Below are 20898 nucleotides of genomic sequence, written 5' to 3'. Positions count from 1 at the left end.
CAAAAAAATAGAGGTCAAATAAAAAAGTATCAATATTATTATATAATATACATGTAAACAAAAATATTGAAAATATAGATATATATGCATTCGTAGTAATTCGTTGGATTTCTCTTGCTAATTCTAAAATTAATCTGGTTTTCGATAAACACAAAACAAAATTTCCAAATAAAACTCAACGATTGGTATTGAGCTGCTTTGCCTTGTTGTTGTAGATGGGAGAGAGGGTAGGTAGATAGAAAGGACATGGAAGCGTTTTATTGATTATTAAAAAGTATTTGGCCAAATTAGACCACCGTCATGACATTGCCGCTTTTGTAACCACCAACAAAGTAACCTGGATCACCAAAGCGATCGTATAACTGTAATTAAAGAAAAATAATAATTGTTTGTATTTAGAATTGCTTGTAGTTTAGTTGGTTATATGCAAATACTAATTTATACAAAAAGTAGAAATGAAAAAACCCTTAAACCAAAAGGTATTTAAAAATTGTGTGACATAAATAAAAATAAATACAAGAGGTAGATTGGGGGGTCAATGACATACTGAATGGCATACATAAAAATATAATTCATTATTTTTTTTTCAAATTTCTTGTTGTTACAAATGTTTAACATTTAATTAATATTACATAACATATTAAAAACATAATTAAAAAAATTAGTACTTGCAAAACCAACAAACTAATAAACAATTTCTCTTAATTTTTTGGTGGTTAGAATTACATACCTTTACTTTTTTTATATGAAAAATAATTACAAAACATTTTAAATATTTTTTTTAATAAGAACTATTTATTTAAGTTTGGTATTTTTGGTTGTAGTTATAATTTGTTGTTGTTCATTTTTTATATATTAATTATTCAGTCAGAAGTGTTAATATTTAGAGATAATATGATTACTTTTTTCAATTTCTAACCTATAAAACAAACAATGATTTTTGTAGCTACTCCTTTCAGATTATCTGGGGTTGTTAGTTAGTAGTACATAAACAAAAAAATCCTAGTAATTAAGGGCATGTTTTCAAAAAATAACCTAAAAATTTGTGTTTATAGGGATGTGAACATCTTTTGCAACTTACGGACTATTAGAAATAAAAAACAGCATTGGCTTATTGCTAAAATTAAATAACAAATAAACCACTCTTGAACATTTCTTTATATTTAACATTGAATAAAATAATTGTTGTGTTGAGTGAAATTATAAATGAAATTTTAGATTTTGATTTTATTGTTTGTTTCAGTGAAATTACAAAATAAGTTTGGTACTGCGGGACATGCTATTTAGATAATAGCCATTATAATTAAGGCTATCACTATGGATAACGAAGATTCAACGATTTAAAAATTGCGATTGATGTTTTTTTTACATTTTGTTATCTCTGCAAATGTTTGTTTTGTTATTGCATCACAATGTAGAACTAATTATATTGTTAACGCAAACAAATCAATAGAAACAAATAAGCAGATCATGTTGATGAAAATGTTATACATTGTCAACTTTTTATTCGTATTTCCTTTTTTGGGTTTGAAAATTAAAATCCATATCATAGATGATGAACTTATTTGCATGAACACCACCTTAACTAATATACGAAGGCCCAATATATGTGAGCTTTGACACAATTTTTTTTTTCCTGAGAACCCGACACAGCACCGCAAGGATCAATGTATGCAAATAACACGACAGTATAGGAACGAAAAACACTAGCTGTCAGGGCGAACATGACCTTTTTGGTTTAGTAGTGCAAATGGCGCAATTTCTGACCAATATAAACTAACTATGGTCGGTAGTGGGTGTAGATGAAGACGAATAACTATAAAATCGAACAAAATTTATAAATGGAATTATGAGTTTTTCGTAAACTTTTTGCTATCCACATTTTGAATATAATAGCCAAAATTCACTTAAAAAAATTACCCTTCGAAAGTCACTATTTCTATGACATCAAGGACAAATCCTTCGATTTTAAATTTTGAAGATTTTAATTGGGCTGGTTAATTAAAACCAATGCATGTTAGGGTTTGTAACTTTTCACATATATAATTGAAGATTTAAAAGAGAAGAAAAATAATTTGCAAAATTTGGTTGTTGTTGTTGTTGTTTTTAGTGAGGTGGGTCCCCTTAAGAAGAAATGTATGTAATTTCACTTTTTTTACTACTTAAACCGAATACCGATAAACATATTACTACAGGATAATTATTTTTTGTTACAATATTTTCTATTTATTGAGATTCTAAAAAAATATATGGTTTGGTCCAATAAAACAAATATCAATTTCACTCAAAAAAAGATAACTGGACAACACAAACAATTATACAAAAACTTATACATTATACAAAATAAATTGGTTTAGGGCGGGAGGGAGGACATATACAACTAAATGGGGGTTTTGTTTTTAATCTAAATATATACTAAAAATTAGATAAAATATGATATAGTTTGTTATTAGTTTTAGATTTAGATTTTGGCTACGTTTGTTTTGTTTTTTTAAGATGTTTCATTTGTGTTATGAAAAATAAATTAGCTCTACTAAAACATAGAACTACTGGAGGACATTTATATATATTTACTTATATATTAGGATTACTAATAAACAAAATGAAACATATTTTTTGAGCATTAATATTATTATTTTTTTTTTTCTTTTTTGTATTACAATTTTTTTTAATATTTTTAGGGATTTTTTTTGTTTGTTTGTTGTTTTTGGTTGACAATACATTTTTGATTTTTTTATATTTACTTAATTATTAACTAAAAATTTGTGTTGTTTCCAATCTGAATGCCAGTTCAGTAGTAGTAGTACAAGGGAGTAGGAGTAGTAGTAGTTTATTTTAATTTGTTCTTAAACTTTTTTTGTTTTCTACAAGCTCACCTTTGAATCGTCAAGATCTGTTTCAATGTCGCTACTATCATAATCACTATCGGGAGGTGTTAGAGGTTCAGCGCCACGTTTTTCCAACATATTTTGCATTTCGGATTTATTTAAAACGCATGCAACTTGATAGGCTGTTAGGCCGGCATATGTGGCGGTTTCTAAATTCAATTTGCGGCATTCATCCAAAAGGAAATTGGCCAAATCTTCATTACAACATTCGATGGCAATGTGTAGAGGAGTGCGTCCAGATTTACCTTCCTGCAAAAATATAGTGGAAAAAATATATTATTAGTTGGTTTTTAATTCAAATATTGAAACTAAGATACTAAATGGACCAAATTAAGATACTAAATGGATGGACCTCTCAAATCGAAGTTTATGAAAAGTAAAATGAGCTACATTAGTGTGTATAATGTAGCTCATTCCTCAACAAAAATTAAATGTTTTAATTAAATGTTTTTAATATATATTTAAGGTATTTTTAGAAATGTTTCCTTTCTATGGAAAATATTTTTTTCACATTTTCCTGGCAAACTTACCCTGGCATTAATATCGGCACCATAATAAACCAAAATGCGTAGAATTTCAATATAACCAGCTTGGGCAGCTAAATGAACACATCTTTCACCTGAAATGAAAAAAATAAAATAAACATAAATTAGTAATGTCTTTATTTAATACAATTTTCAATAAAATATTTAAAATATAACGGTTTTTGTTTAAAACAAACTTTAAGCTTTTCAATATTTCGAAAATCTCCCATAAATGAATGAAATGCAAAATACTACTGCTATACATATATATACAATTGTTGGTATGTATGTCCCACATGATGATAATATAGAAAATCCCCAGCTATTATCAACAAATTGAGTTGAGCTTGACTGGCATTTCAGAAAAATAAAGCTTTGAATATTTCTTTTCGTTGTTGTTGTTTTTCACAGCAGACTTTGTGTTGATATAGTAAAAACGAAGGTAACATACATACATATTGAAGCGCGTTTTAAATTTTAAACTTATGAATATTGTTGTTGATGTTGTTGTTGTGCTAGGTACGTGTATGTATGCATAGTGTTTTAGAAAAAAATAAATGATTTGAATTAAATTAGATGTTTAAAGAAAGAAAACAAGAGGTATAGGGGAAGGGAGGAAAGAGGCCGGCCTAGCCCACAAACTGGGTGCTCTTCTTCATAATACCGGTATAAGGTATCGGGGGGTAACACAATTTACTGGGCATATATTTTTTGATAAAACAAAAAAACACAGTGGGAAGAAGTACGAGTGTGAGAGGAAGATGTGATTTGAGCTGAATTGTTTTTTATTTTTTTTTTCATATTGACAACAGTCATTGGAATTAGCCGATCGACAAGCGTTTCATTTTGATTCGTTTGTCGTTTCGTTGGCTTGGAATCGTATGTTTGTAGGTTGGCGTTTAACTGGCTTGTTTATAACAGAAAAAACCCGTGAAATTCCCATCATATAAAAACGAGTTAAATATAGCAGCAAATAAATACAAACATACATACAAACATATATCTTTAAAATATCAATACAAAAACAAAACTACAGCGACAAAAGATTGAATTGAAATTGAAACAATACTACTGAATACAAAAAACAACAACAACAATTGCTGCAGATATCACAACAACCTCAACAAACGGAGAAAAAGAAAAAAAAATACAAAAATGCCAATATTCAAAACGTTGTTATTTAAATGGCATTCCTTCTCGCCTCTTCAGCAGTATGTCAGTCACTTTGTTTGTGCAGCAGCAGCAGCCACAATTTCATGTAGCAATTACTGTTTCATGCCATTTATATATCTCGTCGATCATTAGGTGGTATTTTAACTTTGACATTCCATTTGGAAATGTTCTTTAAGGTCTACACATTCTTGTTAAGAGTAAAAACGATTACTTCTATCGTGATCGATATTAAGTATAGGATATATCGATCGACTGTATGTTATCGTCCTACCCCTCTGATGTGTGCCTACATTAGTTTATTATTGTTTACTATCATGTTGTAGTGCATAAAATGTTCGACCGCTTCCAACATAATGTCATGTTTACTTCTTTATTTATATTTTTTTTGCTAAATGATTAATGAAGGAATGTGTTGCGCTTTTATTTAGGAATGGAATGATTCTGAATATTTTAATGAGAATGTAATCGATATTTATGTACAGTGGGGCTCTCAGTGAATGAATACAAACTAATAAAGATATGCTTATAAACTGATATTTGGAGTAATAAAATCTTTCTAAGCAGAATTTCCACAATAAGTTGTATGGTGTACTGGGGGTCCAACATCCACTAGTGACGTATTCTTTTTATACCCTTCACCATATTGTGGTATAGGTTATTATGTCTTTGTGCATATGTTTGTAACAGGCAAAAGGAAACGAGATAGACCTATGGTTCCTTTTGAGAATATGCATAGGATCACTTTCTGAGTCGATTTATGCATGCATTTGACACAGCTCATTTATTTGACCCAAGGACGAACCCTATTGAAATTGAGAAAAATCGGTTCAGATTTAGATATAGCTCCCATATATAATTTCGTCCGATTTAAGGTAAATGGTGCACCAAGGTCCCTATATATCTTTCGATTTGCACGAAGCGTACGGAACTAGGCCTAGGATGACGTACGCAAAGTTTTGTGGAAATCGGTTAAGATTTAGATATAGCTCCCATATATTTTTTCGTCCGATTTAAGGTAAATGGTGTGCTAAAGTCCCTCGATTTGCACGAAATTTGGCATAGTGTACTAAATTAAGTCTAGAATGATGTGTGTTAGGTTTCGTGAAAATCGGTTCAGATTTAAATATAGCTCCCATATATATTTTCGTCATGATTTAATAGAAATGGTGCACCAAAGTTCATATATATATTTCGTTAAATTTCTTGTATTTCGAAAGGCGACGTCTGTTAGGAGACTATGTAGAATATACCCAAGGTGGTGAAGGGTATCATATAGTCGGCCCAGTCCGACTTTACTTACTTTTTTTATTACTAACATGGGTATTTCCCACAATTTCTTTTGTCTGACATAAATGGATGGCGAGAGATAGACGTCATTTGTGTGACCACACACTCATAATTTGAACTCATTGTAATGCACCAAGCATTACTAGGCATTGTAGTGAATGCATGTATAGTACCCACATGCTATTCCTGTTTTGTGGAACACCATTCCAATTCCAAGTTGCACGGGGGCAAAGTCAATGTTGTCATTATGTTTGTTGTTATTGATTTTCTTCTTTTTTATAACATTTCAATTTTTTATTTCTTGTTTTTGTTATAAACGTTTGGTAACTATAAGCAATTTATGGCTCGTGTTGTATGCATAACTATATGCAAATGATATCAAAATGCTATTGTAGTTGTTATTGTTATAGATGTTTGGTCAACTAATAAGAATTACAATGACCAATAATAAAAATAGATATGATGCTGTATAGTGAGCGAGCTGACTGACTGGCTGGATGGCTGGGTCGCCGGCTTAGCAAACTGAGAAAGGTGTTGACAACAAAACGGTAAAACTGGTTGGCCAACTTAAAATCAAGCGTGTGCAAAAATTGTAAAAACCGAATACAACTCCCTCCTCCATCGAAACTCAACTCTCATCGGTATTTCCAAAAATAGCATCCACATATTTTTAGAAATCTTCATATTTAATCAACAAAATGTTAGTCATTAAAAAAAGAGTATTAAAATCATTCAAGGTTTTAATCTCGTTCTAATATTAATAAAATAATAACACATAAATTATTCATTATCTATAATAAGATTTCTTCTTTCCAAAAATTATTCTAGTTATTTTTTTTTCTTTGGTGTTAACAAATTCAAACATAACATTTTCAAAACTTTCAAGTTTTGATGGCTGGTGAAGAAAGAAAAAGGAATAGTGTGAAAACAAAAAACTTCAATGAATAGATTAGAGTTCACACCAAACAAAAGCTGTAGATCAGTCTGTCTACGCCATTGTCAATAGAAATTGGAAAGATGAAAACATTGTTTTGGGGATTTCCCAAACAACACATGAAACCAACCACAGCACACACAAACACTTTAAGCACAACTCTGTGAGTAATCTGGTTGAGACAAGAACGTATTATTGAAAACAAACAACAAAACAGGCCAAAAGAAATGTGAGAACAGAACAAGACGTAGTTGTATTTTTTCTTAAGCTTGCCCAGCAAGTTTTGGCATAAATTAAATCTATTTGAAGAATGGCTAAAAGAAAATTAAAAGTGATTTGTTTTTTTTTAATATCAAAAAACCGATTGGTTATTGACAGTTGTTTGCATCCGTAATTGCAAAGAAACAACAGACAATTCACAATTCTTCAAAGCAAATGGAATTTCCTTATTAATTCAAGTGGTTTTCAAAAGCACTTTGAAATCCATCAAAGATATTTGCGAATATTTGTATTCTTAACACACACTGAATATATATATTTTGTTCGTTTGTTCTTTATTTTGTATTTTTTGTGCTTAAAATTACACATTACAAAGTTCAAGCACTGCGTGATGATGCACGGTAGAACTAAAAACGACGCTGTTCAATGCAATTTCTAAATATCTCAAGTAGATTTTTTAATGGCTTTTCCCAAAAGGGTTTTTCCAAATTGATAACAGTCAGAGTAAGTACGTCCGTCAGTCGTCGTCATAATGATGAATGCATACACACAGTGTGTGTGTAGTACCAGTCACTGAACTGTGTAATAAGTCAAGTATACGTATACATCAATCAAATGTCATAAGAAATCCTACTTGAATCTATCTGCGGAGTTGAAGGGTAATAACGAACAGATGCAACGAACAATTGAGAATGTTCCCCATAAATTTGAAATTTATCAAAGCAAGAGAGGATAATTTAAGCACATTAAGAAAGATCGACCTGACTTTTGTTTGAAAAATTACAACATTTGTATTCTATAGCGTATATATTTACACCTGAAGAACATAGACCCAAGAATTTGATAATATATTCAAGAGGAGTGGTTGACTTTCAAATTTATACCAATTATATTGTCGTATGTACTCGGATGTGGGAGTTACACTGAAATATTTAGGTATTCAGATATTATTTAGTAACCCATTACCACACTGGAGGGCGAAAATATAGCGCTGATCGCTTTGAAATGTTCCATGAGGTTCCAATTATGGTCAAGGACAACGCCTATAATTTTCGGTGATGATTAGATAATAATTTTGGGATAACGTGGACCGAAAACTTAATTTTGTGTTTTTTCGAACTTCACAACATAACCCACTGTGAAGGGAATTTAGACAAGTAATTAAAGGGCTGTACTGAATAATAGTAACAGAAGTTGTGTAGGGAATCATAGGGTCGGCCCCGTCCGGCTGGGTTTTAAATTCAATTCTACAAATGAAATTAATGAAATAGCCAAAAATAAATTATATACATATATTATTTTCATTCTTGTTCCTAATATTTATTATTATTATTTTTTTTTCAAATTCAATTGTACAAATAAAATAAATGAAATAACCCGAAAACAAATTCTCCAAATATTTTAACAACATTTGATAGATAAACATCTAATAATCGATCAAGAGATTTTTTTTGGAATGTATGTACATAAACTACTCAATACTTTATACAATTAAATTCCTCCTCCATTACGGACAAGCTGTCAATCTTTGCAGTTCTCATAAAAAAAAACAAAGATAAATGTTTGAGACTCTTGAACCTTTCAACAGATCAAAAAAACCAAAAATATTTCAAGTATTTGAATTACGAATTATTTGTTAAATGCGATTTTACTGCTGTTGTTACTGTAGACTGTTGTCATTAATTGTGGATTTCCGCAACAACAAACAAAAAATAAATAATTTAAGGGAAATCCAAATTGATGTTAAGAACAACTCTTGGTGTTTTGTTATATTTTTATTTATAATATTTATACAGTTGTTTAAAACAATACAAACAAAAATTAAGTTATTATTGTTGTGGGTAATTCTGGGCCGATGATGGCGTTTTAAGTTGTATATTCAATTTCAACAATAAAAAAACGCACACAAATTATCCGTCATTCTAAGAGCTTTTTGGGGTTCATTGAATTATAATTACTACGTATCATTAGTAGTTTGTACGAAAATTAATTAAATAAAAACAGAATTTTATTTAATTTCATGAATTGGTCATTTGGAAAACAAAATAATTCAAATACAAAAATTCCCCCCAATATTCTAACCAAATTCCTGGAATTGTTAGCTAAAAGAAAAAAATGATTTAAAATCTGCTGTGAATTTCATAAAGAAAAAACCCAGCCATTTATTGTCTACTTCTATGTAAAAAGCCAAGTAAAGAAAACCACAAAACAGCACGTCTGTGGCTGGGATTAAAGAGTGGCATCTATTTTTTTCCCTCAAACCACGAATCGGCTTTTCAACGGAGAAAATAAAAATGAGAAACAAATACTTTTTTGGTGGTTTTGCCAAAATTTTTGAAATACCCTCTGATTGAAAAATTCTATAGAATTTTGTGAGTTTTAATTTTTTATTTGTAATAGCTCCCCCGATGATTAAACCAAGAAATTCCAAAGTATTAAACAAATGGTTAATTACGTTGGCTTGACCAACCATTACTGATGATGGATGGGTTTTTTTTGCGTGAATCTTCAAACGCACTTGGCCCCACCACACAGTGAAATTTACTCATGTTTCTTTTCATTGTTGTGTTTTTGTTGTTTATATGCATTTTGGGAAAACCATCAACTTTCGCACATTTCAAGTTTAAACTGACAAAACATATTGTGTACGAAAGCGGGATTTTCCTTATTTGTTGCTTTGGCCCCAACAACAACAAAAGAAATGCATAATCACGTTTTAAGGAAGCAACAATTCGTTCAGTTCAGTTCACTTTGTCAGAGCTATTGTTACTGTTTTTTTTTTTTGGCTGGCATTTTTTTGTTTTTGCTGTTGTTGTTGTGTACATAGTACAACACAGTGAAAATTTAAGTCAACAAGTTGTTGAACAGTGTCATGAAATGGGGAAAATATTGTCAACCGTTTTCTCTTTTCCAAAAAAAAAAAAAAAAAAAATAATTTGCAAAACATAATTTTTTTGAACTTAAAAAAATAACGTTATAAAACGAATATATTTTAACTTTTCCTTGTCTTTCGTTACACATTTGATTTCTTTTTGAAAATACTGTGCCATACTTGAAAAAAGCGTGACTTCACAACGTGAATTCCCCCCATTATTTTTTTATATAGACAGAGTGGCAAACACAAACAATCAGTCAGCCAGCCAGTAAAATCCAAATGAAAAGTTGGCAATGAAAAAACCCGCGCTAAACAAAAATACATTTTACTCATGTGCATAATGTTGTTAACACTAATGTTGTTGTTGGTGGTGGGTTTTTGGATGTTAGGAAAGGAGGTCGTCGAACAGTTTACGTATAGGGTGGTGGTGATGGTGGTAAAACCCTTGATATTTATTTTACAAGTCAAATGATAAAAATACATACGATATTGGATATATATATAAATTGCAATTATTTTCATTTTTTATTTTTTGTAATCCATAGATATTTTTAGACAATAAAGTTTGCTTTAATTTTTGTTCAAACTGTTGATAATAAAAATTGAACAAAAAACCCAGCATCAAATATAGATGATAATAATCAACGGGCAAGATAATGGCTGACAACGATCATGATGATGATGACGATGCCTTAATTAATATTGGATGGGTATTTCCAAACGTTTGCGTTTGTCTTTATGTGTGAACACAGCAAGTGAGCTTGACTTTTGTTTTAAGCCGCAAAACCAGTATCATCTTATACGCACACACTTTGGCAGACTAGGCGGCATACAATACAATTCACAATGTCCAAACAACCAAATTTTTATGAAATATAACAAAAATCAATGAAAGGAAAGAAAAAATCGTTATGGTATTTTTTGTTTCGGATGGAAACCGGCGCCAAAATATTACTAGCCAAATAACTTGTTTTTTTTTTTTTGTTATAACAAAACAAGTAAAAGTCAAGTGTGTGCGTAATTATCACCCTCATGTCATCTATCACTACAATACGTACATAATAAATAACAACAACAATAACCATGGTCTTTGGGGGCCTGGGCCTGAAATAAAACATTCATAACATGCATTATTGTTATCGTATACACCACATACCTATATACATATATTGACAACCAGACACAGGCATAAGTGATATCGTTTACCATGATTATAAAACAAACTTAAATATTGCCATGACGTATGGATTTCCCCATTAACTACACAAAACAATTTTGGTAGATACGTAAAACCAAACTAAAAAATATGCCACCTAATGTCAATAATTATTTTTGGTCGATGATTTTTTTAATGGTGGAATTTATAAATAACTTTACAACAACCCTAACAATATATGTCGTCAAGACAATTTACAACTTAATTCGTTTTTCCCCCTTTATAATTATTTTTTTTTATACAGTAATTTTCCCTTACATTTCTATTATCGTTTGTAAAGTAATAACGTAAAATTTTTACTGAATGAATTCTTGATTATTTCTGTTGTAAATTTCAATTCAATATACAACACATCATCATTATTTGTAGTTGAATGGTATTTGGAGAGATAAAATTCGTCATCATTATTATTATTATCATCATTACTCGATGTGAGGAGTGAGTGACACAGTGCAACAATGTATAATGACTTTTTAAAAAGAAGAAAAAAAAATTAAGAATCAGACTTTGATTTTTTATTGGCGATTTGAAGTCAATTTTTTTTTCTATACTTGATGAGGCAATTGCAGCATTAGGTAACACAAAACAAAAAATTCTCGAAATACCAAAAATGTGGGAAACCCCTAAATAAACCAGAATATTTACGTAGCTGCAAAAGGGTACAGAATATTTATTAGCGAAAAAAGTTTAACGGACTAGATAACGTTTCAAAAATTAAAAAGAAAAAAATCGAACTTTATTTCGATTCTAAAATTAAAAATAAATAAAAAAGACGTAGAAAATTTTGTTATACCAATGAAATATATTATAAAAAAAGATAATTTCAATAAATTTTGAAATTAATTCATCAATATTCTTTTCTCTTAATGGCATACACTATTCCCACTGTTGAAACATTTGTTGTTTACAATTTTTTTATTATTCAAAAAAAAAAAAAAACACTTGTTGTTTTTAATTTGTTTGTTTGTTTTAAGTTTTCAGAAGTTTTTTAATCTTTTGTTATTGTTGCAGGGAAATCCGTTAATTGACTAATAACATCGTAAGATTTTTTACGTCAACATCAGTCAGTCAGTCATGCAATGACACACAAATGTTCTCGAGGGGGAAAAAGTGAAGCGTAAGATAATACTCGTGTTGTACATTGCAAACTATTACACAGTAAAATTCCACATTTGTAATGATAGCTCCAAAAATAAAAAAACTCAGCAACTCATAGCTAAATATGGCAATTTATTTTGCATTCTTAATATAAACATTAAAACTGTAAAATATATAAAAAATGTTTGAAATTTAAAATTTCGAGGTTTTTATAAAAAATCTAAATTGGATGAAAATATTGGTTAGGCCTATTATAAAATGAAAGACGAATCGTGGGAAATTTGGAGGTATATGGGGTATTTATCAAATAATGATAATATTAAAAAAATAAAATAATAACCAACTACAGAATTTTAAGAACTTAAAAACAATTTAAAAGCAGTTAGCGGGGCATTATAGCCGGACGGGGCCGACCCGATATGATACCATACACAACTTCCACGAAAATCTAACTTTATGTGGTTCTATATTCTGAGCTTAGGCAATATTTCGTGATAATTGCACCCTCTTACCCGATTAGAGGTCAGCAGCACTTCTTTCTTACACTGACATATTTTCTGAACATTACTAATATTCAGTGCAGTCCTTCTAATTACTTGTCCATACTCCCTTCACCGTGGGTTGTGATTCGAACAAAACGCAAAAAATTATGTTTTCGGTCGGTTTTTCGGTTTTTGTTGTCCTTAACCATACTTGGATCCTCATGGAAAATTTCAAAGCGATCAGCGCTTTATTTTCGCCCTCCAGTGTGGTAAATTAACCGCCCTAAATATTAACCTACAACCCATCCTACATGCAAAATTTCGTGATTGGTCCATAACTGTGCTCTGAATCGTGTTTACAAATTATAATGGACAAACAGACGGACGAACACACATGTCTAGATCGACTCAGCTAGTCGAGATATGACGATCGTTATACATAAAGGTGGGTCTAGGATCAATATTTCGCGGCGTTAGAAACTCTTGGGGCTGGACAAAGCTATAATAACCTGACAACATAGTTGTTTAAAACCATTGAGATTTTTCACGTACTTCGAAGTAAACAAAAAAACATTTCCATTTCTATTACCCAATTTTTGACTTTTATTTGTATACATAAACAATCAAACGAATACATTTTGCTTGAGATAATTTTAGAAATGTTCAAATACTGCCAAAAAAAATATATATATACACACACAACATTTAGGAGAAATAGTACGTCTAATGCTAAAATTGTAGACCAAAAAAATGTATTATAGAATATTACATCATACTGGCCAAATGAAAGAAAGAAAAAAAATTGTAGTACAGTCTGCTTGTATACGAAGGAATTTAAATTAAAATGAAAATCTATTATATTCAGATTATATATAATTTCAAATTAAAGTATTCCAACTTTTTGTTTCATTGTCACCCAATGTTAATATATATATATGGCTTCAAAATTCCACCTTATTCAACATGGACTAATTTGTTTTTTCTTCTTATCATTCAGTATAAATATTGTTATTGAAAGTGCGGAACAATAACGTTAGCGGTTTTTTGTCTTTGGGGGAAACCCATGTTAATAACAATTAATACAACTACGAATGATAAGAAAATTTAATTAAAAGTGGAAAAACATTGATTGAAGAACCCTTGGTAATATAGACTAGATTGTGGGCTAGCCAACAAGTCGTTCACCAACCACATCATTAATGTTATTGGCAAAATTGTGTTATCAAACTTCATTTTGCTAGTACTAGTTGAAATAAGCAACTGCTATTAGCACAATAAATATTAGGAAAACCCCTAGAGGGTCATTACTATAAACAATATTCATTTGAGTTTATATTAACAAAAAAAATACTGATAAGATATAATGATTTTGACAAAATGTTATGAGTGTTATATGGGTGTTTGGTGAAAATTGGAAGAAGAACTGAACTCGAAATGGCTGGTTGTTAGGCTGTATTATCACTGATATAGATGTCAGTTTAAATGATTGGAAAAAATATACTTGATTTACATCTAGATTGTGGGTTGTGACGTGGGTGGAAACAGTGATCATTCATTAGATGTAAAATTGAAGAACATACATCAAGTTTCCCAACAATAAAGAGCTCATAATATTTATTACATTAAAATTTTATTTTAAAAAGTATGGCATTATAAGATCCATTTTTTTATTTTCCTGTGAAGATTTTGACAAAAAAGAGTTGCTCGTTTTTTTAAGTTATTTTGTATGACGCTTCTGTTAGTGCCTTTGGAATATTTATGCATATGGAAATATAAACAAATGTACAGACATACATACTACGTTCATACATATCGACGACATAAACGTCAGACAATCATGCATACATATCAACACAATGAATCGTTGTTGAATTGACTTGTCCGCCATTCGTTCGCCGCTCTTCTTCTCCTTTACTTTGTTGGTGCTACACCACAAAACGCCAAAGACTGGCTGTGTACCATCCATATAATTGTTTGTATGTATGTATATGAGAAATTGTGCTATGTATGTTTGTATGTAGTCAATTTGCTTTTGGGAAAAACCCAAAATATTTTTATATTTAGCAGCAAATGGCAGAAAAACGGCTGAACATTTTACTACTGCACACTGTGATGAAGAGGAGGCAACACGAAAATAGCAACACCAAAGTGAAGGCAATGACGACTGGACTGTATAGTAACGACAAAATAAAAATACAAATCAACGAAATGAAAATTGTGGGCAGATGTATATGTGGGATGAGGAGGCGGCACAGGTGGAGTGTCATTGTCAGACACAATCGTTATGGGGTCTTTGGGAAAGGTTTATTATACCAATCATGCCCAAAAAATAAAATTTCAAGTCTATATTCAAAGACATAGCCAAAGAGAACCTATTATAAAAAATAGTCTATAAAATAGTCAATTTTACAATGCACTAGGTTTGGTAAGGACAGAGAATTTTTATACATTCCACCATTATGTACATTTTTCTCTCAATTTTTTAGGATTGGGGAAGATTTTTCTTAAACTGGTTGTGAAAGATAAAAAACATTTTTAAATACAACAAAATCAGAAGACATATGCTAATAAAACAATCACCAAATTAATTTTCTAGGAGTATCGTTTTCTGTTTTCGTAAAGAAAAGAGTTATTTCATTTCTATATAAATCTGTCACTTTAGATCTTCCCGGTGTCCTGCGTGATCGACTTGTTTTCTCTAGATCTACCAGGAACACTCAAATTTTCCCGCGCTATTCCACTTGTTTATATGAAAGATCTTTTATTATTCGTTCGTCACGTTTGTGGAATCAACTTCCTGTTGAACTACGACATTTTTCTTTTTCGCGCAGTGTATTTCAACGCAAGTTTGAAGATTTTGCTGTTAATTACATGCTGGACTAATGTATTTTTTAATTTGTTTGGTAGATGCGACTTTATTCAGTTCTTTTGCTTAGATATTACCAACAATAGTCTTTACTGCTTTATTTTTACATGGCTGGGGAGCCTTTTCTGCTTTGTAGTTTGTTAATTAAAATCCATATATTATGTTAGTATATGAACTGTTTAGTTTTAAAATGAATTTAAATATGCTTTAAAGTTTGTTACTTAGAATTCATAATTTATATTAAGATATATACTGTATAGCTATAAGATACGTTTTATAATGTGAAGTACACTTTTGTAGTTTTGGCATGTTGCGATATTTATTGGCCAGATGCCTTTTTCGTGGCAATAAAATAAAAAATAAATAAATAAATAATCCAAAAGTATTAAAAAAAAAAAACAAAAATACATATAGCTTTAAAAATGTATAAGCTGAGCTTTAATATATTATATTAAACAAAAAGGTGCAATCTTAACTAAATAATAGTGAACATTTTTATTTAACTCCTTTTCAATTAAGATAAGCTTGCTTTCTTTATTTAAATAATATGAATTTGGAAACCAATGATACACAAAAAAATAATTTTAAACACATTTTATTCCTTGATGACCTGATCAAGGAAACTGTGCTGTTGCTCTCATCATTACATTTGATGCAATACAACAATCATGTGCCAAAATAATAATATAAACACAAATACAATTAACTGTTTAAAAGTCGAATGACGTCAAAGAAAAATATTTATTCTAAATAAAACAATCGTAATGCCAAAGTATTATGGCCTTTACAAACACACAAAAGAAATGAACTCTATTAAACAAATGTATTTAAATAAAATATTCACATATACTATAACAAAAATATAAGTATTGGCACAAAAATATACATCCAAACAAAAAAGAAAACCCGCAGACATTTTACCAAGAAAATGTGGCAGACGAATAAGCGGAAAATTCTATGGCGAAACTTGGTTGGCTGATAATATAGAAAAGCTATTTTTAACTTGGCAAAATAATATCTGAATACATTTTTTATTTTCTTTTTCTGATTTTCAAAAATACAAAAAAAATGTCTATGACTATGGCTAGCCAAAAAAGACATATGACAAAAAAACAATATAATGGGTCGGGACGTCTGCATATAATATAATAAAAATATGTATTATATTGGGAATACACACAGATGCCATTCTAAATGATAACTTTGACACTCATTGTTTTCGGTATTTGAAAAAAAATAACATAGTCGATTTTATTTGAATTTCCACTTACCATCATAATTACGTATTTCCAAGTCTGAAGGTAAATGGGCACATTTGAGATAGGATTTGTCATTGGCACGGTGACCGTATTGTCTGTGGGCTTCATTAACTTCAGAGGCACCAATTGACATGGTCAAAGCTCGTACACATTGTTCTTCGCCAGACATACAGGCCAAATGTAAAGCTGTATTACCATGACGATCACGTATGGTTGGCTGTAAAACAAAAATGAAGTAGAAATAAAGAAAAACATATAGAAAAAGAATAACAAACATAAAAAATGTTCAATGGTAACAAGAAGAAGTTATGTTAATAATGTAAAAATAGCATAGCATTAAAAAATAAATTATAGTATATTAAAGAAAAATAACTGTGCTATATAGCGTAAACATAACTTTGCTGTCTTTAATAAATATTTTATGAAGAAATAATAAAAATCGTTTATTTTTATACATATATAATTTACAGAATTCTAAAATACGACGGCAGATAATAACTTTAAGAAATACTTTATGAAGTAATAATATAAATCGTTTATTCTTTAATAAGACTTTGTAATTTACAGAATTCTAAAATACGACTTCCAGACTTTGCAATTTTCCTCGTAGTTATGGGAATGTTTTATGGTTAAAATTTTGACCTAACATTGTATGCTCAAAATCAATTCCTTAGATTTTGAAACTAGCCATTTTTAACAAAGATTTTTTTCAAAAATCCCTCAAATTTTAATTAATCTGTATTTATATTTTATTTATTCAGCATGAAGTTTCTTTATAATATAAAACAATTCCCAGTAATTTCAAATTAGCAATAAATTTTAATTTTGGGAAATACCATTATTCTTTACTGATAAGAGAAACTCATTACCTCCGGGTCTAGTTTTCAAGTATTTTATAAAATTTGCTAAATCTAAATACTGAAAATCCTTATCAAATATTTTTTTTTTTTTTTAATTCAAGGAATACATAATTTTATAAAAAAAAAACTTTGTTTAACTTATTTTATTTCTTACCTCTGCTCCCGCTATTAAAAGCATTCTGATGATTTTGGGATGTGCTATTAATGTGGCCAAATGTAAAGGTGTCTGGGCTTGATCATTTTGTATATTGAATAGACAGGGATGAGGTGCCATGCGTATTAAAGCCGCCACCACATCGACCATACCCGAAATGCATGCCAAATGTAAAGGCCTGAAAAAAAGGGATAAATAAATAAATCATATAGATAAAACAAGAATAATCACGTCTTAAAGTGTATGTATCATTAAGTTAAAACATCTGCCCTTTTTAGGGACAACACACACCAAACACCTGTCGTCTCATCATGCACATGCAATGTGCACATTTAGAATAACATCCTGTCCTATTGTTTTGCATGTTGTGGTTATTTTGCCCCCTTATTGTTTCACCTATTGTTATATTATCTGGAAATACGTGCCTAAAGACCTGTTCAATTGTTTACATTTCCTTTAGGGAATTCCTAAGGATTAAGGCACATTTCGGCAACAGGTTTTTATGTTACAGATACTAATTTAAAATTAGCAGCAGGTAGTAAGTCATAAGATTTAGTGTATTTTAGTGCAAAACTAATCTGAGGATTGTAACATTAATCAGGTAGTAAGATTAAGTGAAAATATATATATATTTTAAAAGTATAAACTAATAATACATGCCTGGCATTAACAGAGGAAAATAGCAGGTGTTTGATATACAATCATTGGTGACAAAATTAAAACATCTCTAAAGTATTTTTATGACTTTTCGAAATTTGGTTTAGGAGAACAGTACTATCACCCTTCAGAGTATACTATTCAAATTTACGTTAGTACATGGAATAAAATGTATTACATGTAAATAAATGTCGATTTATGGGTAATAGAATCAAGCGTTTTTTAAATTATATTACAGGTCTATCTGAAATCGTATCTATCACGGTTTAATTAAATAAAATACCTGGACAATATCGCCTTTTAATTTGAATGACATTGCATCTAATAGCAAATAATGTTTTCCAAGACTTCCTAATCAACTTGACAATATCTATGTAATCACATAGTTTGTGAAGACCTTCTAAGTTTCCCCTGATCCGAAATAAGTAGTTTTTATAAATATATTTTCATTTGCACTTACGTATCTCCTTCATCATTTTGTTGATAATAATATTCCCATGCATTGGCCGGTGTTATATGGGCTGGTATATTTGTTGTATTCTGTTGTTGTTGTTGTTGGGGTGTTGAGGATCCAGCTGCATGTTGTTGTTGTTGGGAAGTAGATGGTACTGAGACTGAGGATGGTGTAATGTTTGCTTTTTGTTGCTGTTGGGGCTGCAGCTGTGTAAATCCTTTGGGTGCATCCAAATTATTTAAATTGGAATTGCCCTGTAAGCTAAGCTTGCCCAAACGCTCTGACATGCCAGTTTCAACATTGTGTTTGAGTAACATTTGGTCGCTTGTCGTGGCAGATGCAATATGACCAGAAGATATTTCTTCGTTAATATAACCCGAATCTGTTTCGTATTGTTGCACTTTCTGTTCAGAACCACCACCACCAATGGCACCTTCTACAACTTCACTGCTGCTGCTGATGCGGATGGATGATGTCGATGTTGTTTGTGGTCCCGATATGAAACCAGAATCTGTTGCTTCCTCCGTTGTGGATTCTAGTACTTTCTTGTTGTTATCGACGGCTCCAAATGTTGGTTTGTTGTGTTCTAACGATGTTGCTTGACTATCGTCGCCACTGCATTTGCAATCATCGGTATTATTTTTATTATCATTTGTTGACGATGGGGCTGCTGATGATGGTGTTGACGGTGTTGGTTGCCACATTTTGTTGCAGTTTCTTTTCTTTTTTTTTAATTCTTTGTTTCTTTAAGTGTTAATTGTTTATTGATTTGACTAATATGTAAATTATTTTATTTTTATTTTCCTGTTGTTTTAAAAAAAATATTTGCAATTAATAACGCAACAGCTCAATTTGACAGCTAGTGGAAGAATAAAGTGCTGGTGAGAGTGAGATCTTGATCTCTGCCTGTGAGAGCTATGAAGAATGATTTATGTTAATGCAGTGTTGGTTTTTTATAGTATTAAAATCACAAAAAACTAAAGCGAATTATAGAAAAATAATAATAGAACTAATTTTTCTTATATTGGAAAATATATATAAAATAATATTCTTCTTTTCTTTACGCATGCCAGCTCTTTATTATTCCACAACAACAAATTGCGTAAATACAACAAAATAACACTTGTTATTTTCCATTTCACTCTTCTTTTTCTACTTGAGGGAGACACGCACACAAACACACGAAATAGCTGCTATAAAAAACACCAGAAGGGCACACAAAATGTAGATAATCTCCTACATGCAGCAACAAGTATTAAAATCATATTATTTTCCTACACATTGATATTTATCTCGTTTATTTCTCGTTTCGTTATTGCTAAATTGACAAATATTTTATTAATTTTTATATTTTTGTTACGCACACACACGCTAATATTTTTTTTCAATTGTGGTTTGTATTCATTTGTGGAATTTTAATGAGAAATATATTTCGTTTTTTTCGCACGTTTGGGTTTAAATATACCTTAAGTATTTTTCTTAAAACATTTGTTAATTGTTTCTATATTTTTTTATTTTTCTTATCGCAAAACTCTTCCCGTCACTTGAACTGAATTTTACGCTTCTTCTCCCGAACTTTGATTTCGTTTAAATGCTAGCAATACGATTCAGCCAATAAATGATGAAGTGTGCAAGGGTTCTACAGATCGACTTTCGTCGATAATTATTTTTTTCTTCATTATTTGAGATTCTCTTTTTTTCCTTCTTGTGTTGTGCGATTTCAATGACATATGGAACTGTCTGTCGTGTTATGTTGGCAATGCCTTTGGTATAACGTTATGTGTGTGGATATTTAATAAGTCTTGATTTATATTAGGCGAGTTTATTTGCGGCAATTTTTATCGTTCTCTTTTGAACTTGCTCCATGCGTCTACACAAGGCAATTCGGTTTCCAAAATATTTTTTTATTTGTTGTTTTTTCACATTTAAATATATATAAAATGTCAACAAAT

At 30.3% G+C, this 20898-nt stretch overlaps 1 protein-coding gene across 1 annotated transcript; it reads right to left on the bottom strand.

Moving 5' to 3' along the window:
* Window positions 1–230: 230 nt before the first annotated feature.
* LOC133329493 (NF-kappa-B inhibitor cactus) lies at window positions 231–19650 on the bottom strand. The gene is made up of 6 exons (XM_061537966.1): window positions 18953–19650; window positions 17836–18013; window positions 16834–17038; window positions 3419–3507; window positions 2877–3137; window positions 231–362 (listed from the first exon to the last, which is right to left on the bottom strand). The coding sequence occupies exons 1-6, from the start codon at window positions 19648–19650 to the stop codon at window positions 288–290; spliced, it is 1506 nt and encodes a 501-aa protein (XP_061393950.1). The 3' UTR covers window positions 231–287.
* Between the last annotated feature and the right edge of the window lie 1248 nt (window positions 19651–20898).

The sequence above is a fragment of the Musca vetustissima genome, unplaced genomic scaffold (assembly GCF_032173495.1).
Source record: "Musca vetustissima isolate MV318-11 ecotype Yass unplaced genomic scaffold, APGP_CSIRO_Mvet_v1 utg6009, whole genome shotgun sequence".
Taxonomy (NCBI): domain Eukaryota; kingdom Metazoa; phylum Arthropoda; class Insecta; order Diptera; family Muscidae; genus Musca; species Musca vetustissima.
Note: the sequence above shows the minus strand (reverse complement) of the source record. Positions and strands in the feature narration are given on the sequence as shown.

Excerpts from the sequence above, each read along its gene's own strand:
- LOC133329493 (XM_061537966.1), bottom strand. The coding sequence starts at position 19,650 with ATGTGGCAACCAACACCGTCAACACCATCATCAGCAGCCCCATCGTCA. Across the intron at positions 3,138-3,418 it reads GTGCCGATATTAATGCCAGG|GAAGGTAAATCTGGACGCAC; the intron begins GTAAGTTTGCCA and ends ATATTTTTGCAG. Across the intron at positions 363-2,876 it reads CAGATCTTGACGATTCAAAG|TTATACGATCGCTTTGGTGA; the intron begins GTGAGCTTGTAG and ends CTTTAATTACAG.